The sequence below is a fragment of the Culex quinquefasciatus genome, chromosome 3 (assembly GCF_015732765.1).
Source record: "Culex quinquefasciatus strain JHB chromosome 3, VPISU_Cqui_1.0_pri_paternal, whole genome shotgun sequence".
Taxonomy (NCBI): domain Eukaryota; kingdom Metazoa; phylum Arthropoda; class Insecta; order Diptera; family Culicidae; genus Culex; species Culex quinquefasciatus.
In genome coordinates this window covers 135,687,651-135,711,883 of record NC_051863.1, presented here as the reverse complement: position 1 = coordinate 135,711,883, position 24,233 = coordinate 135,687,651, and the positions used below count along the sequence as shown (strand labels likewise).

General features: G+C 35.9%; 1 protein-coding gene across 1 annotated transcript in view; it reads right to left on the bottom strand.

The window, feature by feature from the left end:
- Positions 1 to 5,656: 5,656 nt before the first annotated feature.
- Positions 5,657 to 24,233, bottom strand: part of LOC6036188 (uncharacterized protein DDB_G0283357) — a 196,758-nt gene continuing 178,181 nt past the window's right edge. The window contains 7 exon segments of the mRNA XM_038260663.1: positions 5,657 to 6,367; positions 6,369 to 6,567; positions 7,931 to 9,402; positions 9,468 to 9,704; positions 9,766 to 9,934; positions 13,097 to 13,367; positions 14,495 to 14,706. Of these exon segments, the coding sequence (XP_038116591.1) occupies positions 6,259 to 6,367; positions 6,369 to 6,567; positions 7,931 to 9,402; positions 9,468 to 9,704; positions 9,766 to 9,934; positions 13,097 to 13,367; positions 14,495 to 14,706 (2,669 nt within the window). The 3' untranslated portion in view covers positions 5,657 to 6,258.

The window sequence follows — 24,233 nt, the reverse complement described above, 5'->3', positions numbered from 1 at the left end:
CAAATATGAAACATTCGTAAAATGGCAATTTCTAAGCAACTCAGAGTCAAAGACACAATAATTAAGGTTTTTTTTGCTAAAAAGTTATTAGCTTTCGCAAATGTCATTTTTTGCGAGGCCGGGAAAGAACATCGAGCTACCGAGGATATCGAAAAAAGAAAATTGTCGGAGTGTGCCGATAGAATCAGCAGTTAAAGAAACATTGAAATATTCTTGGGAATTCAACTTTTGTTAGAAAAAGTGGATAAAATACAAATAAAATCTTATTTCTTAAAACGAAGAAAATTACTCTTTTAGATAATCGATGACCATTACACAGTTTTTGTTATCTTTCGTAATGTTGGACGTTTTGATCGTTCAATCCACATGAATGATTCAATTAAGTTTGTCCAATCAATAACGGCGGATGACTCCACCTTGCTGATAAAATATCGTATTTGCAAACCATTTCGCACTCACTGTTTGCCGGTAGCTCAAGTGGAATCGTCTGCTCGTGCCGCCATCGGAAAGATAAATAAGAGATCATATGTTCCCCAATTACTCAGAATTTCTTTCAGAATTGAAACAAGAACCTCATCGCTTTTTATAATAATAATGCCTCAGTACGGTTTTTTTTTATTAGCTGATCAATATCAATAGCGATATAGATTTAGTACAAATGTTGCTCCTCTCCTCTGCTCTTCGGCCTGTTTTCAGATTGAGTTTCTTTTTTGCTTAATTTCTGTTTTTGCAAGGTTTCCTGTCTCCGTTCACAACTTTTAATCTGCTTCCAGCAAGTCATCAAGTTATTTTCTACACTTTTAAACGTTCCTGAATGGGTGCCAAATTGCCCCCTCCTCCCGCTTCAATGACTTGATTTAATTCTGTTTTTTTTTGCTGCTGTAGCTGTTGTTGACTTCTTTTCACCACGTTTTTTGAATAGACCTTAAATGGGTTGACTGGTTTTTTTTGCTGCCCGGATGCTAATTAATTTGCAATTGTAACGCGCGCTCGCACCCTGCCCTCACTGGTATTCATAAGGATTCGTCAAGGATAGTGTGGTCAGTTTGCGTACGTCAATCCCCCATCCCGGCGAAATTTTTCTATTGACGCAAGTTGGAGGGCCAGCCAGGGTTGAGATTGTTTGCCCCCATTTTTTCCTGTCTTTAAGTTTTTTTTGTCTTCTGTTGTTGCTTATTTGTCTGTTTCTAGATTGCGTAGTTTGTGAGAAAATTGAGTTTTTTTTTCTGTGTTTGCATATCACTTACCATCGTTTTGAGGAGATTCTTCGCTTTACTAATGCTATCGTAGTGTAATTTGCGTATTTATTTAGTGTTGGTTTTTTTTTTAACTTCATGTTGAGTGATTTTTTATTTCTGGTAGAGGAATTTGCTTTCTGATTAATAGTAAGGCGGTACGAGAAGACACTTCTTAGTGCATGCGGGTGTAACTGTTTTAAGCTCGCTGATTTTGGTCGCTGGTTTTGTGTGGTGGGAGAAAGCTTTGGTTTGGGGAATTGTTGGATTGAAACAGAACTATGCATTGTTATTTTCGTAACATATAAATTTAAAAAAAAAAAACTGTTCAACACTATTCAAATAGAAATATGATTAAATACAAGAATTAAAAACAAATGAGTATTGGTATGAAAATTTAAGTGATTTGAAGCATTGATTCTGATGTAATTTTTCAAAAGGACGTAACTCTGCTTGGAAACACCAAAGGTTACGTCCTATTGTGAATATACGTTATAATTATTCTTCTTATTTTTTAATGTCTAAAGATCTCGAAAATGAAATCGAGGAATATGCCAAAAAAATAATATCAATAAATCACCCTTTTGTCAATAAAAGCTGGAAATATGAAGACCTGTGCAAAAACATTAAATAAACAACAACTCACAAGAAATTGGAAAACAAAACTGCTCCATTAATATTTGATTTTTCAATCCATTGTTGTTCCTAATTTGATGCTGTACTTAAAACATCATTGTTTTATAGTTCAACAAAAAAAAAAGATTATTATTTTTAATTGTTTACACTTTGTTATTGGTTCAATTACATTGTTTTGCTTTAATTACTTGGAAAATAACATACAATTTCCAATATGACTTCTGATTGCTGAGCCTGCAATACAATAAATTAAGTGAGAAAAATAGTTTTTTCGGAGTAAAGTTTAGGCAATTTTGTTTGTATACAGAATATTAAAAAAATAGGTTATTTGACATGATTGAGATATTTATCTTTTCAAATTTAGAAAAAAGCATGATATTTTTTTTAAGAAATAAAATATGATGTGACAAGGCAGCTTTATTCTACAGTCATGCCTCGGTTTTGCACGCCTCGGTTTTGCACTGCCCCGGTTTTGCACCGTTCAGCTGCCTCGGTTAAGCACGGCCCAGTGCTTAACTGAAGCACAGAGCTTATGGGTTTTTGGCTATATGGGAGACATTGGCTTTAATCGTACGAAAAATCATGCAAACATCAAAAAATTGTAGCGTTTTGAAATCGGGATGGTGTCAGTTATCCATTAAAATTATTATTTCATGAAAATTTTCACAAAAATACGTATTTTTCCTGTATTTTGAAAATCCTGTATTTTGAAAATCACAAAACTACGTATTTTCGAGTAAAAAAATACTCAAAATTTCCGTTTTTACAATGTGGGTATCAAACGATAGGGATTTTTTTTATACATTTCGAATTTAATAACAACATTTTTAGAAAATATTCAAAATTTTCACAAAACTACGTAATTGTAATTTTTTTCAAAATTTCAGTTTTTTTCAGTTATGGGTATCAAATAATCAAATCATTTTTTTTTTCAAAAATATGTAGTTTTGTGAAAATTTTGAGTATTTTCATTTTTTTAAATAACTTTTGAAATGTATGAAAAAATCCCGATCGTTTGATACCCACATTGTAAAAACGGAAATTTTGAGTATTTTTTTTATTCGAAAATACGTAGTTTTGTGAAAATTTTGAGTTTTTTCAAAAAATATTGTTATTAAATTCGAAATATATGAAAAAATCCCAATCGTTCGACACCCACATCGTAAAAACGGAAACTTTGAGTATTTTTTTTAGGAAATACGTAGTTTTGTGAAAATTTGGAGTATTTTCAAAAAAATTGTAATAACATTCGAAATGTATGAAAAATCCCGATCGTTTGATACCAAGATTGTAAAAACGGAAATTTTGAATATTTTTTTCGGAAATGCGTTGTTTTGTAAAAAATTGGAGTATTTAAAAAAAATATTGTTATTACATTCGAAATGTATGAAAAAATCCCGATCGTTCGATACCCACATTGCAAAAACGGAAATTTTGAGTATTTTATTCGAAAATACGTAGTTTTGTGAAACTTTTCAGTATTTTCTAAAAATGTTGTTATTTCATTCGAAATGTATGAAAAAATCCCGATCGTTTGATACCCATATTGTAAAAATTAAAATTTGGAGTTTTTTTTTCAAAAAGACGTAGTTTTGTGAAAATTTTGAGTATTTTCTAAAAATGTTGTTATTACATCCAAAATGTCTGAAAAAAAACCTGATCATTTGATACCCATATTGCAATAACAATATATTTTTGGTTTCTTTAGAAAAAAAATGCATTTTCGAAATACAGGAAAAATACGTATTTTTGTGAAAATTTTCATGAAATAATAATTTTGATGGATAGCTGACATCATCCCGATTTCAAAACACTATATTTTTGATATTTGCATGATTTTTCGTACGATTAAAGCCAATGTCTCCCATATAGCCAAAATCCCATAAGCTCTGTGCCTCGGTTATGCACGCCTCGGTTTTGCATCCCCATATGCGGTGCTAAACCGAGGCATGACTGTATTGATAATCGTGATAAATACTATACAGATAATAAATAAATTAAAGAAATGTTTGTGGAATATATCTGTTTTTTTTTTCAGAAGCATTTGACATTAGTAAGATTTTGTTTTTTTGCTGTCTGTATGCAGTATTTTTTTAAATTAATATATTCTAAAGCATTTTAATAAATGTTACATTTAACTGATATATTCCTAAGAGTTCCTTTCTCTTAACCCTGCCTCTAGGCCAATGATGCCAGATGCACATGTTTTGTAAAAAAATCAACCAGAACGGAAAAAGTAAAGAGTTGTAATGCATCCACAGTAGAAAGCCGAGAGAATAGAGGAGAAAAGCAACTCGCGACAAATTTTGAGGCTAGGAATTTTGACAGGCATGATTTTCATAAAGTATTCGCCTCCCTTTCTCTCCCACATAATACTGGGGACAAAATAGCTGTCAAACAAGGCCAAACTGTAAAAGTCACTAACAAAATGAACTTTGAGTGATTTGAATTTATTTCTGTCAAAGGTCTTGGGTTCGAGTCTTTTAGCACTTTTTTTTTGGTTGATGAACTGTTTTGAAAATGAACCCATGAGAATAACGCTCTCGTCAATCTCGGGATGTATCCTCTGTGTCCGTTCACAGTACCTTTATACTACCAGATCTTGTTCTTTATTCTCTCGATTAGCGCTGCCCAATTGTGGGTGGGGCAAAGATATTTTTCAACTGCAAAAAAGTTCATTACAGATTAATTTTTCTGTTTCAAATTTGTGCTCAAAGAGATCATCATCACCATTGAATTAATGTTAAGATTAATGTACTTTTTTTTAATAGATATTTAGTTTGGAAAGAAAACCGTAAAACCAAAATGAATGCTGAAAAGATAAATTACTGTAAAATGTTAAGAATTTTGGGAAAAACACACATAATTGTACGACTTTTGCTGGAAAAAATATCAAAAAAACAGTGTTGATGATAAGTATTACTTTTCGACACAAACGCTGAAATATTAAACTTTTCAGCCGCAAATCAGCACTTTTATTTTGACGTTGGACTACGTCTTACTAGAAGATACTGTTTGGTGATGATTAAAAGGGCAATTTGTCATTATCAAATGAAACAAATCTGTTCAATAGTTTTTGAGATATCTTTGAAAAAGTGAGCACAGGTCGGTTTCAATTATATTTTTTTTCGAAAATTCTTCAAAGGTGATATCTTGGCCTATTTATGCCGGAAATTTCATAAGATTGCAATTTAAGAGTTAAACAAATCTAAAACATCGTTGTGTGATTCAATTGATGTTTGATGATCTCTAATTCTTAATAAAAACATTTTGTTAAGGATTATTCTATTATGTTTTCTATGAAATGTAAAAAAATCAAAAAGAAAATTGCATGCATCTACAAAAAATCAAAACCAAAAAAACTTACTTTGTTAATATTTTCTACGCACTACTAAATCGTCTACATTACTATTAATCAAATACCACCTTCACTCTCCAATTTCAAATTAAACTGCACAAATTTACCATTCCAAGGAATGTGTTGCTGCGATTAAACGTAGTCGTTACCAACTAATCTATTCACTACTAAATCGCGCGTATTTTCGTGTATACACTATTTTGAATCGAGGGAATACCAAATACACTTCGAGTAACATAAACTGTGACACTACAAACTATATCTGCTTGTCGCTAATCGAGTAGAATATGTTTGCAATTTGAGTTGAGAACTTTATACTTTATGGTTACGTGTTTGTTTTGGTTGGAAGAAGAGACATTTCTTTTTTTAGGTTGGTTTCACTACAGTCTAATGGATGGATGGACAACACTACATAAACTTAGTTTTCTTTTGGGTTTTCTACAATTTTGAATTAAAAACGCTCCAATTCACAAAACTAGTTCTTGTTCACATTTTCTACGAGTTGACTTTTGTTTTCTCACTAAAATAAGGTACGATCTAATACTTTTGCTACTACGTATGCTAGGAGTTTACGGGGTTTGACTAGTTGAAGGAAAGAGATTCGGTATCAAAAGTAAGGTTGAAGTCGCTTCCAATTTTACAGATTGATGATGACGGAGGGAACAATGTTTTACTTAACCAGTTAAGGTGCGTATGTTTTGTGAGTGTATATTTTAAGTTTAATGAGAGACCTTGGAGAGTTTGTCGCACTCTCTGCTTTGTTTGTTAAGTATGTTTTGAATAAATTTTATTCTCGTTTGCTTTCGCGACAGTAAATTCATTGTATTTTTTGCTAGAAAAAGTTTAAATAATTGTTCTACAATTGTTCGAGCGTTCGATTTGATCAAACACCGCAAAAAATGAAACAAAAGAAAAAGATTTTAAAAATAGTTAAAGAGCTATTCGAAAACACAAAAAACAATCCAACTTAACGATCACATTTCGGTTAATTACCACCCTCCCTTTGTCCGCGCAATCGGGATCACTTCCTCAATTATCGGAATCGTTGAGCTCGTTCAGCTCGACGCTCTGATCCTCGAGACTTCGCTTGATGTCTGCGAGCGTGCTCATGATCAGCTGCTGCTTAAGTCCGACTCGCCTCTCCGTTGAGCAGCGAAAGCTCGCCGTTTTTGGCTCCGTTACGTTCCGCGTCGCCGTTAGACGGAGTTACGCTTTGCGCTGATGAAGCTGACGATGGTTCGAGTCCCGGGTGGTGGCACGCGTTTTCAGCTTTGGATTTTGCCAGGCGCTCGCGGCGTAGCAGCGTTATCTTGTGTAGCAGAGCTTTCTTGGAGAGTTCTGTTGGGAGGAAAACGATAAGATTTGGAGAGAAGAGCAAGAGAGAGAGAGAGTTTTGATTAGAGAGTTCGGATAGAGTGACGATTGAATAAGACTGTTGAAACGTTGACATTATTACACTAATTAAAAATTAAAATTCTACTTCTGTAGTGAAGTGTTTCCTTTGTTTTGAAACCAAAACCAAAACCAAAACCAAAACCAAAACCAAAACCAAAACCAAAACCAAAACCAAAACCAAAACCAAAACCAAAACCAAAACCAAAACCAAAACCAAAACCAAAACCAAAACCAAAACCAAAACCAAAACCAAAACCAAAACCAAAACCAAACCAAAACCAAAACCAAAACCAAAGAAAACAAAACCAAAACCAAAACCAACCAAAACCAAAACCAAACCAAAGAAAGAAAACCAAAAGAAACCAAAACCAAAACCAAACCAAACCAAAACCAAAACCAAAACCAAAACCAAAACCAAAACCAAAATAAAACCAAAACCAAAGAAACCAAAACCAAAACCAAAACCAAAACCAAAACCAAAACCAAAACAAACAAACCAAACCAAAACCAAAACCAAAACCAAAACAAAACCAAAACCAAAACAAAACCAAAACCAAAACAAAACAAAACCAAAACCAAAACCAAAACAAAACCAAAACAAAACCAAAACAAAACCAAAACAAAACAAAACAAAACAAAACAAAACCAAAACCAAAACCAAAACCAAAACCAAAACCAAAACCAAAACCAAAACCAAAACCAAAACCAAAACCAAAACCAAAACCAAAACCAAAACCAAAACCAAAACCAAAACCAAAACCAACACTTTTTCGATTTTTTTTTTCGAAAATAGTCCAATTTTTTAAATTTGCAATATGATCGTTTTCGAGTCTCGATAATTTTATCGTTAACAACCATGATGTTTACGAGCAGGATAAACTCTTTTTTTACACTTCGGCACACACACAAAGACAAGATTGTTATGAAGTCGTCTTGGTTCTTCGACCTTTGAATTTAGGCAAATTTTGGGATAATTTTAAAAGGCTAGAAATCTGGTAAATTTCGATCAGAAACTTTTAATTGGAGTTCAAATATTGGTTAAGGAGGTAATTCATGGTCTTTCAAGGCTTATTCATAAGAAATATGATGGATATGTACATCAATCCGTGACTTTTCAGAGACTTTTCTGAAGAACGATCTCTTGAAATAAAAAAAAAAAATCAAAAAAAGCAGCAAAATGTCGAAATAGCCCTTTTTCATAGTGCCAAATATCAGACTTGCCGATTTTTTTCATCTAAAGTTTGTTCTTAAAAACCCACCGTGCAAGAACCAGAAAGGAAAAATTCAACTTCAGTTCCAAACTCACCCGGATCCACGTCCAAGCTGCGCTGAATCTTCTCGAACGTCGCACTGCACGTGTAGATCTTCCGCTTCAGCGGCTCACTCTGTGGACAGTAGCTATCGTCCGTTAGCGTGTTGCCCATATCGACCGACCGGAACGACATCAGCGGAGACTTGTGCATCAACCGCTGCTGCTGCTTCATGTCTCCCTCGTTGAACGAGCTGGAGTAGACTACGGCGGACGTTGGCGGTTTGTCCTCACCGGGTGTGGAACTGCCGCCAACGTGGATCGTGTGCCGGAAGTTGTTGAGCGGTTTCCCTGTAATGCTTTTTCTCGAAGAAGTGGTCGAGGTTGAGAGGTTCTCCTTGTGGGATTTGTTCTTGGAGTGGGAGTTGCGGTCCAGGTTGCGACTGAGCTCGTCCGAGTCCGAGTCGGACTCGATGTTCAGCTTGGGACTTTGGCTGCGGAACCGACGGCGGGTGAGGGTTGGGGATTTTGGGAGGGCGATGTTCCGCTCGTAGATCGGTTGGGGTTGGAGTGATAGCTTGGCACTTTTGAGGTCGTTTTCGGTGTTACGGTGAATTACTTCCGTGCAGTGGTTTTGGTTGATGAAGTTGGTTATGTGGGTCTTGCGCGGGATCATTCGGGTGTTCTTGGGGCTGTTTGGTGCGGATATTGAGGTTTCGTAGCGCAGAACTTCGAGCCGCTTGTTGATGATCACTCCTTCAACAGGGTTGAGTTCACTTTCCGCACACTTCTGCGAGCAGGTTTTGGCCAGTTCTCGCTTAAGATCTGCCTCACAGTTGCGCAACATTTCGACCCGTTTGTTCGCCGGCGGGTTACAAATCCTCCTCGGACTGCAGATCGTCGTCGGTGGTTCCTTGATCTCCTTCAACTCTTTCATGCTGTTGGTCTTCATCGAGAACAGAATCGATTCGGCCTCGTGGATCAACTGCTTGTACTTGACGTCCGCCTCCAAATCAGCCTTCAACAGCGCCTTCTCACTTTCGGAAATAGCCAAGATCCTGCTATGAAGCGAGTGCACCTCTGTGAACGTCAACGAGTTGCACCGATTCGCCAACGGAGCATTTCTCTCCCGGCTCCGTTCCTCCGACTGGTTTCTCCGGTGCGACACCGGCGTACCTCCCAAACTCCTACAACCTCGACCCCCTGCCAACCCACCAGGACTTCCCGATTCCCCACCCTCCGCCAACTTCTTCCGCGTCCTGACGAGCTTTTTTCGCCGCTTGGAGCCACCACTTTCGCTGTTCCGTTTGCACCGCCCAGATCGATGCCTCGAAGAAGACCGGCGCTCCGGGAAGTTGTGGTACGAGCAGCTACCGGTATGCCTGTATGGCTCCTTGTCTGTCACCTCCACCACCGAACCGGTGTCGATAAAGTCCAGATCTAGCAGGTCATCGGTGTCGCACTCGTCCCCGGCGTCCTGACCGGTGTCGATGTCCGACGGGCAGTCCGTCGGGTCGGAGTCGCTGCAGCTAAAAACCGAATATAAATTTGTTCAGAACACTGCCTTCAACAACCCAAAAAGATTAATCCTCACCTCAAAATATCAGTCTCTTTCTCGTAGTGGTAACTTTCGTCAAACTTGCCCATCATCTCGTTCAGCGTCGCGTCCTCGTCGCTGTCCAGCGGGTTCGAGCAGTACGTGGTGGCCTTGCTGTCCAGCCGGGAAATGTCCCCGCAGGCCTTCTTGACGCTCCGCGGCGTCAGCATCTTCTTGCTGATGACCTTCTCCGTCGAGGAGCTCGAATCCGAATCGGACAGGGCGTTCGCGGACCTGGAAATAGGGAATCGCTAGTAGTTTGAAAATTTCAAATCTTAACTATTAAGAATCCTACTTGGAGTCCTTCTTATTGTCATCGGTGCCGCTGCTGGATTTGATGCCGGAGGAGGTCGTCGAGCCGGAGTCCAGTTCCGTTTTCTTGATATTCGTACCGGCCAGCGATCCGTCCAGCGTTGAAAGCCACGGGTTCGTCCGGATGCGACAGCGTTGGCGTGGGGAAGGGGCTAAAAACGGAAGAGTGAAAGTAGTTTTATGTTACATTTTTTTCCTTTGGGTGTACCAAAGTAACATGTTTTTTTTTGAAAATATCGTAAATCTGGATAAAAAAAAAACTTAAAATATATTTTTAAAGCAAAATTGAATTTGCAATTCAAAAGTATTCAACATTTTTTTAGTAAAGTGTGCCTTTCTCAAGTAAAAGACCTTTTTGGGAATTTACACGGAGAAAAAAGAGTTCCCAAAATCGTGAACAGCCGTTCATGAAATTGGGAACCACGAACAAAGTGTTCAAATGCCATGGTACGATTTTTAAAAACGTACCATGAAATTTGAACACTTTGTTCGTGGTTCCCAATGGCATCAATGATATTGAGAGTTTTTCAATATATCGATGCCAGTGTTCTCTCATGTACTATCTCGATAGGAAGCATAGTACAAAAGAGCACACCGGCATCGTTATATTGATGAGAAAGTTGCTATAGACACCCCAAAGAATTATGACGATTCAGATCTGAAAATGTCGGGACCTCTTTAACCTGCTGTTTTTTTATCATTAGGATAGAAATATTGTGTAATATCTTTGAGTACACCAAGACACAATATTGGGATTATTTTTTATTAGCATTAGCATTAGCGAAATTTATTTGACACTACAATTGATTGAAAATTCAATATATTTATAACAAGTTAAATAATATTCCATCTTGGAACGGTTTTTTTTTCAAAAGACCGGAATTGGACCGGAATTTAAAAAAGAACCGCGTTTTTTTTGTGAGCTCTTTTCAATGAACCTGCTTTTTGAGCGGCCCGATCTTTTTTTACCCACCACTAGTCAGAATAGAGAATTTGTATTGTTTGATTTGGCTCAAACTTCTCGGGGGCCTTCGCTATGACCAAAGAAGCTAATTTGTGTCATTGGTTCACCCATACAAGTCTTCGTACAATTTTGGCAGCTGTCCATACAAAAATGGTACGTGAATATTCAAACAGCTGTAATTTTTGATTGAATTTTCTGATCTATTTGGTGTCTTCAGCAAAGTTGTAGATATTGTTGAGGACTATTCAGAAAAAAGTAGGTACACGGAAAAAATGCTGAATTTTTAATTAACTTGACTGAATTTCTCAAAATGCGTATTTTTTTATTTTTGAGATTTTTTATAATTTTTAAGGGACAAAAATCCGCAACTTTTGAGCCATAGAGAAGTATGGTAAAAAAATCTAGCGCCGAGTTAATTTTTTTAATAAAAGTAGTGTTTTTTGGAAAAAAATTTAAATTTCAAACATAAAAAAATATTGACCATATTTTTTTATGTACAATTGAATTTGCAATCGAAAAGCACTGTACAGATTTTTTGACAAAAGGCTCCATTTTCAAGATATAGTCACCGAAAGTTAGATTTTAAACTTAAAAATATTTTTTTCGAAAAGTTCAGAAAAGTTCAGTTTCTATTAAATTGTGAAAAAAAAAACATTGAAGATTGGACCTCTGGTTGCTGAGATACAGCGGCTTAACGAAATAGAAACAGGAAAATTTAAGTTTTCCGAACTTCAAAAAAAAATGTGATGGTCACTTATGGTCACTATTTTTAAAAATCAAAAAACCTGCTAATTTTTCGCTTAAATCAAACCTTCGGTGGCTATATTTTGAAAACGGAGCCTTTTATCAAAAAATCTGTAAAAAGATTTTGGATTGAAAATTCAATTTGTCATTAAAAAATTAAAAAAATTGTATAAAAATTCGTTTTTTCCAATAATCACTATTTTTTCAAAAAATCATAACTCTGCGGCAGATTTTTTGATCATGTTTCTTTATGTCCTCTAAAACATATCAAAAAATCTCGAAAATAAAAAAATACGTATTTTTTACGTATGTTAATTTAAAAATCGGGAATTTTTTTCCGTGTACCTATTTTTTTCTCAATAGTCCTCAACAATACCTACAATTTTGCCGAAGATACCAAATTGATCAGAAAATTCATTCAAAAGTTGCAGTTATTCGAATATTTACGTACCAAAAATAAAAAATACAAAAAATAAAAATTGCTCAATAATTTCAAATATTTTAAATCAGACTAAGCTAATATAAATTTCCTTTTTTCATATTTTAGAAAAAAAATTATTGAAAGGATCAGAAAATTTCACTTAAGGGTACACAGCAACCTAGGAAGTTGTTGTCTTCTTGTTTCAAAATTGTTGAACTTACGGACTCAATCCTGTAATAATTTGATTCTAAAAATTGACAAATTTTATTGTAAATCTTTTTGGAAATAGTAGCTTAGGCGTCATCCATAAAGTATGTCATGCTCTAGGGGGAGAGGGGGGGTCTGCGCAAGCGTGACATTGCATGTTATAAGTATAGGAAAAGTGTGACAAAGGGGGGGGGGGAGGGGGGGGGGGTTAATTTTGGCTGATTTTAGCGTGACGTACTTTATGGATGAAGCCTTAGGGGATGAATAAAAAATAAATCGATGGTTTCCGTAGTTTTGAAGATACTAAAATGTATGTAACAATAGTCTGGGTGCAAAAGCTCTGATTGATGTGCACCGTTAAGTTGTAATTCGTCTCCATTTCTCTCTGAACATGATAAATGCAAGTTAATATACTTAAAATTATGCAAAAGAAAAATGAGGTAATGTTAATTTTTGTACAACACAAGTTGCTCAAAACAACCATCCAAAATCGGGAAAAAATTAAATGGTCGTAAAAAATGTACAATAGAGGGTTAAGCACCATGCGTCTCCAGCTAAATGAACTGGAAACTTATTTCTATGGAGAAGCATAGTACTCTAAGTTCGATTAATATACTGAAATCCGGTATTTTTCAGAATCCTGTTAGTGAATTTTCACCCTTTTTGGATATGTTGAGTAAAACATCCTGAAAAATAACACAAAAATAATATGATTTCATAAAAGATTTCTGATAAGACCATTCCCAATTTGATTCAATGTTTATTTTTATTTTTCCCCCATTGAGTTTGATAAAATTTTGAAGAACTACACATTTCCTCTAAAATATGATGCACAATTTATTGATATTATAAATAAAAAAAAAAACTAAAAAGTTATAGTTGAATTTAATAAATCTTAGAAAGATTTGAAGCTGCTTCAAAATTAATATTCTCAGGACTGAAAAAGAATAAAACTCATTACTATCCCCCGTTGCTTACATTCAATGCTCCGATAGTGCTGCATTCCGAGGTTCTTCTGCATGACGGGACTCATCGCGACTGCATTTGGCAACGTCTGCTGCTGAATCTGCGTCTGCTGCTGCTGCTGCTGTTGTGATAAGCAACCATTATTATTGTGATTGTTGTTGCTGCTGGGTCCATTCTTTAGAATAGTTGTCGTTGTGCCACCGGAAGACTGGCCCTTCCCGGAGATGGCTTTTGTCGTCGCGGTCAGGTCGCTGCCGGAGCTTTTCCTCGGCGAGGGACATTGCTGGGATGGAAATAAGTAGGAAGAAGTTAAAGGAAAAGAAGTTGGTATTATTTTCATTTCATCGCTGAAAAGGATATCCTGGATCTGATAAGCAGGTGGTTTCTTCATTTCAGTCTAGGGACTAAGGGAAGATGATATCCGTCTCGTTAAGAAGAAACTATTCAATACATTAAAGAAGTGCTTTGTTAATTCAATCTAACGAGATGACAATTTAAGCATACTTTTGAAATTGTTGATTCAATTTTCAAAATAATGCTTTGAAATTATAGTGTATATTTAAAGTTTTAAAAATAAAGCTGGTTTGCTAGTGTCGTCCATAATATTGTTTATATTTTTCAAATTTGTTACTCTGTTGTTGTGACAACTTTAAACTGAATTTCTTTTAGTCAAACTTGCCGACTAAAAATACTGTTTAAAAAAAAAAAATCTGCCAAAACGAATTTAATTGAAAAATATTGATGCCTTACAGTGAAATAAGTAAAATTGATTCAATTGAAACCAAACAATACAAGCCGGAATGCACCATTCCACCTCCATCAATTTCAACATTATCAAGTAGAACAACATCTTGAGTGCACTCTATTCAAATCGATTCAAGCAGGTGAGGTGAGCTCTGCTCTTACTCTCACACCATTTCAAAAGGAAATTGCAAAACTTTTTCCTCCTGTAGAATGCAGCAGTTGGATTGCAGGTTGCAGTTGTTCAAGTTGCAACAGAACTGACAGAACTGGCACAGCCAACCTACTCTTCATCTCCTCTTGTCAGAACTCTCAGGACAAGAAAAAAAAGTGTTCAGGAAGCTGCAGTGAAATGCTTCCTCAGTAGATGGCGCATTATCGATTGTATTTGTCGGAACGAATTTCCATATATTGGAGAAGGCTAATGGAAACGAATTTCATTTGGTGAGAAAAAAAAATCATGTTTCAATTTTCGTGCATTTGAACAAGTCCCATTTAGTTTATTGAAGACGAACATGGGTCATTCGTTTCATTGAATAAATTTCAAATTTTGATGTAAATTTTTTAATTTTGATCAGAACTTTTATGATCAAAAACGCATGTTATTAAATTTTAGCCATAACATAAGCCATAACATAAGGGTTAACCGAGACTTAAATTGCAACTTACCTCCTCGACCGCAAACTCGACGTGCCGTTCCTCGATTCGGTTCAGGCCACATTTGAATTTGTTGCCGTTCTCGAATCCACCGATGCCACCGCCTGCCCCAGCAGCACCAGCACCACTTCCTGCCGGGCCGCTGCATCCCGTCAGTCCCTTGGGGAAGTAGTGGGTCCCCGTCCGGATGTTGATGTAGTACTCGGGCGTGTACGAGCAGCCACCTGGAAAGAGAGGACACAAAACGAAACGTGTTAATCCTTTTGTACTTTGTGTTTAACTGTTTTTTGTTCGTTTTTTGAACGGGAAAAGGAAAAAAAATGAAAAATTGGAAAGAACAGAACACTTCAAAAATGTTGCACTTTTTTCTGAATTTTTCTCGGTTTGTTTTACACAGAAAAAAATAAGGATAATATTCATCAGGGAAAAGGGACAGATTTTGTGTAAAAAAAGTGTAATATAACATCAGCACGGGGTCTTTTTTTGGAACATCCCCTTTGGTGATTCAAAATCTTTGCGCGGGAATAATCAAAGTTTTCATCATTTTTTGAAGTATTTGAACATTTTTTCTTTGGGACGAAATTTCTACTGGTTGATATCTGGTCCGGTAGTCATCTTCAATTAGTTCATTCAATTGAATTTATTCGCTCTACAGCATTGCCTTGGCGTTCTCGATTGCGAGATTCCTACTCGAAACTAGGTGTTCGAAGGCTTGATTGTTGAAGCAATTGCAAACCTCTTTTTACACCTTAGCTTTCCATCCACCTCGAGATTCGAACTGAAGACCTTTGGATTGTTAGTCCAACTACCTACTAGCAACTCCACCGAAACAGGAAAATTTTAATTTATAGACCCCTAGTTTCAGTGTTTCCCAACACAGTGAAAAATTCCCTTATGGGGGGAGGGTGTTTAACTATTTTTAAGGGGGAATGAGGATGCAAAAAACCGAATGTCTTTAAACGTTTTTAAAAATTCCTGTCTGATGCATTCTTTGGAAATTTTATGTTAACAAATTATAGGGTTTCATTAATTATTTCCAGTCCCGAGCAAACGGAAATAACTTGGGAATTAATTTTTTTTTGGTATTTGAAAATACTAGGCCAATAACATTTTATGTTATTCATAACAAGATTTGTTATTCGTCGTTATGATTTTTTTGTTATTAAATTGTTATTGTAATAACAGACTAATAACAATATTCTTCGAACAAAATTTTGTTATATTTTTTTGTTATTTTAACAACTAATCCGATAATCCCAATAACAGTTGGAGGTATTCTTCCATAACAAAAAATGTTATTTCAAAGTTGTTTTGGCTTTCAACCAATATCAGACCAATAACACATTTTGTTATGACAACATAATTTGTTATTATACCCTTATTTAAAAATGATTTTTTCAAGAATATTCCATAACATTTTCTGTTATTTTAACAGCATTTGTTATTGAAATGGCATGAATTTTGTTATTACCGTCTGCCCGGGGTGCGTTTTCACAGTTTCGAACACGTCATTTGTTGAGTTAATCGCATTTTCGTTTTTTAATGGAGTAGCTCCTAACCCTCTAACGCCCAGAGCTTTTCACCTGTTTAAAAAATAGTAAATGAGTAAATTTTGGTCCAATATCTCTAGAATAGCTTTACTTTGGCCCACAAACATTGAATCCATGCAAAATTTTCAAATTTGTAATGGTGCAACAGTGCTCTACCAGGAAGAACTTTTTTTTTCTGTACCAGTAAAAACTTTATCTTTACAAAAACAAGACTACATGGCTAATATTTATGTAAAATTGATAAAAGAGATTGACACTACCTCTAACATCACTTTCTTCCAATTTAATCATTGTTAAAACTTTAATAGAACTAGTTAAACTTCTTTAAAAAATTCTCTGATATTCCAAAGTCCAAGAACAACAAAAATACAGAAAAAATGATGTTATTACAAGTTTATTGACCGCATTACCATTAGAGGTGAGACTTCGAATATCCGGATAATTTGCAGAATTAATAATTCTATTAGAAAATGAATTAACTTATACAAGCCAGCTTTGTCTCACGACAATAAAGATGAAAAGAAAAATAATTTTACAGGTTTTAAGGGTTAGTGATATTTTAGGATTTCGCGGACAGCGTGAAATCCGTGAAATTTTGCTTTTTCCGCAAATTCCCGATAAATTGTATGTTTGTGTGAAACTGTAACGATATTTCTCAAAATAATTTATCAAACTCAAATAGGGATCTTAAGTGGTTTAATTACTAATAATAAATATTTGATTCATAAAGACTATTTAAGTAAATTTTATCATTTTTCAATTAAAAAGCATGATATGAACCATTTGAAGAATTGCATTTTTTCAGTTTTTTAGAAACTAACTAAATTTAGTAATATTTTCATTCGTTGTAATACACATTTTGCTGCTATTTTATTTGAAAGGTGTTGTTTTAATCCAGCTTTGTTTTATGTGTAATAAAATGCAGAGAATTTTTTTTTCAAATTACCTTTGAAAAACATTTCAGCTTTTTTACAGTCCTGTTTAATTTAAACAATATTTGATTATTTGGGTGGATGATTCCCGTGAAAGATAAAAAAATCTCTTTTTTTGTTTTGTGTTCTCATTTTGAATTAGAAATTTCGATTTCGTTACAAATCATTTTATTTTTGCCTACTGATTTTAAATTTAGTTTTTGATAAGTGAGATGAAAACTTTAAAAAATATTTGTAATGGGCTAACTGTCGCAGAAAATTCAAATAATTTAACTCATTTTGGCTGAACAAGATTGTTTAATCTTGCTTTGATATGAAACTTAAAAAAATGCAAATCAGCGAAAACTTTTTATCTTTACTAGTCGAATATTCATAAAAAAGCAGTTCATTTAATGAGAAAATGCATACCCTACATTTTGTTTCAAAAAATATAAAGAGCTCATCCATAAACCAGGTGGACATTTTTTTGAAAATTAGGAGAATATTGTGTTTTTTTTTTGACACGTTCAAATTAAGTGAAGTTTTTTTAGTTTATTCAAGAATAATATATAATGAAGCATAACAAGTAGTTTCTGTGATTTAAACATGAGATTTTCAGAGTTATTTTAACATTTTTCACGTTCCGCGAAGTTTGCGTGAAATTTGGTGTTTTGAAATTGAGGTCCCCGTGAAATTTGAAATTTTTCACGTGAATTTTTCGCGTGAAAAATCACTAAGCCTACTGACAGCTAATAATAAACACATTTTTAATATTTTTAGATGCATTTGCATGTATTTTAAATTTACTATTATCTTTGAAAAATTAAATTTTTGTGAGGTTTTGCTTAATACTGAGGCGAGAACGATGATTTTGAAAATTAGCCAAAATGGATTGAAAAGGTTGAAAATAACTGATTTATTTCAAAAATCGATTTTTTTTTTATAAATATAGGTTGTTTTGCTTCAACGACTTTCATGCTAAGCATTTCAACCCCGTGATATGAAAAATAAAACAGCTCAAATAACTCATGAACAGCGCGTTAAAGTTAAGTGACCCACAGCAAATAAAAGTTGAATTTTGGAATGTGGAAAATTTGTTTTTTTTTTTGAGTAATATTACTAAAAAAATGTGTAAAAATGTGAACCTGATGAATATTCATCAGAAACTGATGAAAATTCATCATTTTCTAAGGTTTTATCATAAATTTTTTTTTTGCCTCAAAATCTGTCACCATTTCCTGACGAATATTACCATCATTTTTTTTCTGTGTATTGGAAACATTGGAAAAAGAAACAAAACAAAATTATACAATCCACCCCTTCTTTCCCAGTCGCAGTGTGAAAATGTGGCGTCGTGGTTGTGGTTTTCCAACACCGCCCTTTTCTCTGGCGGCGACAACGACTATGACGAAAAACGTGTTTATTGAATATTTTTCGTTTCGTTTTTATTGTCCAATAAAATTCCATTACATCGCGATGTCTGGGTGCCGTTGCAGTTTAGGGTAAGTGGATCGATTTGGGACATTCAATGATTTTGATTAATTGGTTTATTATTTTTATATGAGAATTTCAGAACTTGTAAAAAAAATTAGTCAAATTCGAATTTAATTGCAACAAAAAATTGTGTCAAAATACTTAACGATACCCTTAAAATGTTCAAGACACCCTCAAAAATGTGATCGGATCGGGGGAAATTGGCGGGAAATGAGGTGTGGAAAAGAAGTGTTGAACCCTGTCGGTCGGCGGCAGCGGTGACGATGTCGATGGGTTATTGGACTACATGCAACCTGGATGTAACGACATGGTTTGCTTAAAAGTGCTGAGATATGCACATTTTTCCTGTACGAGGTAGACACCTTTTTATTGGCATGGGGTAGTTTGATGGTGCTGTTAAATTTAAAAGTGGACATTTTGGTAACAAGATGTTGCATCAATGTACATTTTAATATTTTTGTTTGAAAGTACTTTAACTATTTAAAAAATCTGGCGCTTTAAATTGCTTGAACACTTGTTCTAACGTTGCAAAGCACTCTCAACATTCTACAGTTGTATCGATTGTAATTGAATCTCGCAAAATCCCAACAAAAGAACTCCTCGTACAGCTGTTGCTCCACATTTCAGCATCCGCACAAAATGGCGCAAAGTTTTGCTGATTGGCACCTGAAGGGAATGCCCTGTCCTCACTCGAGAGAGAAAGACCCACCTCATATCATGAGCCTTTCAATTGGGTTAGGCAAACATTCTGTATTTGCATACAAATGCTCCTTTCACTGCTGGTTTCTGCTGCTTTAGTTGCGGTTTCCGGTCGTGATTGCTGAAAGGGAAGTGCTTCTGGATGGCCTAGTGAACCATTTACAAGCTTGAAACTTTCCCCCGGGGGGGAAAGAAAGTTGGAGGGAAACTGCTCATTCGTTATGCTTTTGAGGTGCGGGGGTAGGTTATATTACATATTATTAAAATCGTTCTGGATAAATGGCAAAGACTACGAGTGGGTGGTAGAATCGGCTAGAACTTATGTTAGAATGCCAGGTTGGTTGATGGGTTAAAGGGTGGAACGTTTTATGACTGAATGGGTTGTAATGAAACCATTTTAGGAAAGAAAACGTCAATTAATGTACAGAGAGATTTGCCAAGGCAAATCATAAGGCTATTGTTGCCATGACTAAATCTTAGTTGATTTAGTTAAAAAGTTGTTTGGTTTACAAATCTTTGGCAGAGTTTTTAAGTTATACAATAGATCCGATGAGGAATTGAATAAATAAATTTGGTAAATTTTAAGGCAATCCGCCATTAAAGTTATACTTAAATGCGGTCACATAACTCAAATTTTTAGTTGAAAGTATGAAAATAAAAAAAAATGCAAGTCCCATATAAACCTTCGGATAATCGATTTTCGGATAATCAAAACTTCGGATAATCTAGTATGTACTTGTCACCAGGGTTATTAAAATATCAAAATATCTGCCCTTAGCAACTACAATTATCCCGCCTGAATATTCATGTAAAAAAAAAAAATATATATATATAATGAATATTCATGCCTCAACACAACTGCTCTTCTCTCCTCTTTGAAACTCTCAGCGCCGAACATAGCCGAACACGTTTTCGTGTTTACACACTCGCGAATGACATTTTCCTTTTCTCTCTCATTCTCGCTTCCACGATCATCCTAGGGGAAATATGCCCATTTTAAGCCTAATAAGCGGTCGTGTTTGAATGATGCTGGATAATCTGGATTGTTCCTTGAAATTTACTAAAACCAAGTACACCAACGAGTAGAGCAACTTTTTGTGAACATTTCTGTTTATTTTCACTTTCATTAAAAGTTATGCTATTCCTTTTACAAGCATTTAAAAAAAATAATTCAAAAATGCATTCTAATCAGTCGAGTGCATTGGGCCACGCTCATTTTTCTATTTTCAGCTTAGTTCTTTTTTCTTCCAGCGCTCTTTTGGGTCAGCTTCGTGCTGCCAAAATTGATGAAATTTTAAGCGAACACTCACGAAAAGTAGCATTTATAGCGAAAGTTTCCTGGCAGCACTTGCTCACTCCAACAGGCGCGGCACCAGCATGTTGGTGGTGTTGGTGGCCACCCTTTGTTCTTTATTTGCCTTCGCTTCTCGCTCGGTTTTCTTCAGCCTTCGATTAGAATGGATGGTCAAAATTGAAACGTCAAAAGACTTAGCGCGTTTGTTTTTTTGATGGCGCTTGCTAATTATTGTGGGTCTCGTGGCGCAGGGGTAGCGGCTTCGGCTGCCGATCCCGATGATGCTATGAGACGCGGGTTCGATTCCCGCCTTATCCACTGAGCTTCTATCGGATGGTGAAGTAAAACGTCGGTCCCGGTTTCTCCTGTCTCGTCAGAGGCGCTGGAGCAGAAATCCCACGTTAGAGGAAGGCCATGCCCCGGGGGGCGTAGTGCCAATAGTTTCGTTTTTTTGCTAATTATTCACATGTTTCGGGATTATTTTTCAAGTGAGTGACTAAGTAACGGTCAAAAGAACATGTTGCCAGTAGTTGGAAGCAATGCTTTAGCTTAAGCGCTTTGAAATCGTAAGCGCAAGTGAAAAGATATTGATGACGACTTTCGTTAAGCAGTTAACCTCTGATCTTGCGCCTATTTCTATTATCGGCCTATCAGCACTTTGATCATGAATTACAGCTTTCATAAAGTGTTTATGACTGTTTCAAAGTTATAATTAGCTCAAATAAAAGTGAGCAAGCAACTCTCAATTGTTGATACATCTGAAAATGTTGATTTCATAGCGGAAAAGGCAAAAGTGATGAGAATTGGTCGAACGGCTTAGAGTGATTAAAATGGGCATATTTCCCCTACTTTTCCTGTCATTCTTGAACGACGAAATAGCCTACTTTTCTGTACCAAAAATAACAGAGTCGAATAGTATGTAACACTTTTCAACATTTTTTTGATTTAAACGATTTATTGACAAAATACATGAAAATTTGACATAAAATTTCACTCAGTGTGTGTTTTTTGGAATTGCAAAAAATGTTGTATGGAACTAGTTGCAAAACTTGATTTTTTCAGCACTCTTCGTATTTATATAATGTACGTACTCGTGCTAAAAAAATCTTCTTTTTGCAACTTGTTGCATAAACTACTATTTTCATTTCTCTGCCACATTACACCATTACACTTTAAAACATTTTAAAATCAATCACATTGTAGAAAACAGTTTTCTGAACAAATTCCATAAAAAAGTATCAGTTTTGGTTCAATATACACTAGGGTGCCCAGAATACGGGACTTTTTCTCAAAACCTCGCTCCACAAGCTGAATATTGATCCTTAAGCTATTTTAGGACTCTGGGCCAAATATGAGCAAAACCGGTTAACATTTACCCATTGATACTCGGGGGTGAAGTTTGTATGGGAAAAATCGAAAAAATGTATGGAAAACCCAATTTTCTTACAATTTGGTCTACACGGTGCGCTACTTACATCCAAATATTCCCAAAAGTGAGATTCTCATTGGAAATTTAATGCTCTACAACTTTGTAGAACATATCAAAGCTGTAAAACTTAATCCTGAAAAGTTATTAGCGATTTAAAAAAGTCATTTTTGTATGAAAAACATTTTTTTTCACAAACTTTAGGTTCGGGTATCAATGGGTTAATCTCAACCAATTTCGCTCAAAATTTGCACCGGTGCTTAAAATAACCCAAAAAACCATTTTCCGCTTGTGGAGCAGGGGGTCATTTTTTCTGGGCACCCTAATATACACCCAACTGGCAGTCGCTTGATTGTGATGCATGGCGGCATGAAAGTATATCAGAATCTGCATGAAATCTTTCCTCATGCATTTTTTTTGCGATATAGGAGTATGACATTTTTGCCCGTTACCGACAATTATCGACATTACCGACGGCTTTTTGATTGTATTTCACAAAATAAAACACTTAGCAGAACGAGGATTGAACCACCAACTTCTTGGTTATTGATCCGCTACCACCGCGTCATGGACGCTTGATAAAAAGAGAGTGAAAGAGCACCAACATATGCTTCTCTTTGGAGTGTTGCTCGGGGACGGGCCAGCATTATATGTGTTGGTGAGAACTGCAGATCGCTGAAATTTTTACAAGCGGGCAAAAATGATCTACGGGCTTGCTGCAAAAAATGTTATAAAATGTGACATTTTCTGCAGCAAATCCAATGTTGCAGATTTTGAAATATATTTTTCCTTTGGGTGTAAGCAGAGATTTGCCAAATTTCCGGAAATAAATAGTGCCTTTCTCCAAAATTTCTTAATTTAATTACCTTTCATAAGAAGTTTGAGTGATATCAACATGAATGCACCAATTTTCTGTGACTTTTTTGAACAAATATCCCATGAAATAAAAAAAAATCTTCAAAACAAAAAAGTTGCTCTAGACCCCCCGAAAGAGCCCTTCTTTCACGGTGTCAAATATCAGACAAACCGAATTTTTGATCATTAGTTTATTCTAAAAAACACACCGTGTTGTGTGATTGTATTTTACGATACTTTTCATTACAACAAAGATTCGCTACAAGTTTGTAAGCCGTATGACCTCAAAAGACATATTTTCACCAACGCAGTGATTACAGCCGCACAAGACCGCAGATAATCCTACATAAATTTACCTTCCAAGCCCCAAACTCACCCCAAGTTCCGTAAGAGCAAACTTACGGGACATGCTGACGTCCTGGATAAACAAGAACTGCCAGAGCTGGAATCCCTCGTCCCTGGCCCCAACATCACAGAACCAGACTTCTTTGTGGGGTCTTTCTTTTAAAAGAGGTGAAAGGGAAGCAAAGTTTTCCGCAATCTGTGTCGACTGCCAACCCACGGACCGGTTGTAAATGATGGCCGACCCACATCACGTAGACGGATTCCGACCTTTCCTCACGTGTCCGGTCGGTAGGAAGCATGGTTGGTGGTTGTTAGTTTTGGTTTTCCAGGATCACGGGACTATTCAGCTCTGTCTGCTGTTGGTTCGCTGGTTGATTGGAGGAAAATCGGAAAGTTATGCAAATTTTGCACAACCGCAGTATTGAGGGGAGGGAATGGAATCTTTCTTGGAAGTTTTACGGACAACAGCTTACGGCCATGTTCATTAGAGGTAAGCCTCACTCCAAGTATCAGACAACTATAGTTGGTTCGAATGGAAGTTTGCTTTAACAGCCTTGCAACGAACTGTCAACTAAAGAGGTCGCGACCAAAATTGGAAACAAATTGAATTACATCGTTAATGACGTTTTCGCCAAAAGCGGTATTGAAGAAAAATTATGGTGGTATTGCGGTTTCCACTGAAACCGCAAAGGGTTTAAAGGGGTGAAATGGACATAACAACTTCCTTCTTCTTAAAAACTTATTGATTTAAAATTCCAATTTCAATTGGAATAAATGTAAAGTTTGCTAAATAAAAAAACCATTCTCAAATTAATCAACCTTTAAAAGATCCATCAAACCCCATACCACCCCCAACAACTCATCAACGTTACATTAAATTGTCCCAATTTTCCCGATAGTGTGGGATGAGGGTCTACCGTTTTTCGCTGCGGGTGTGGTGTTGTGCGGGTAAACACAGAGCTAATTGAATTTTGTGGTTGACCTCGGCCCAAGTAGACAGATCCGTTACGGCGATGATGAAGGCCTGGCTGGCAGGTGATCAATACCCCCGCGGTGGCAGCCCAAATTGTTATTTTAATTGTGGGTTTAAACCCTCTTTGCAAATTATGAGCTCGGTAGGATTGTGAGCCTTTTGGAATGGAACTGTTTTTAAAAGAGATTGCGTTGCCTTTTAGTT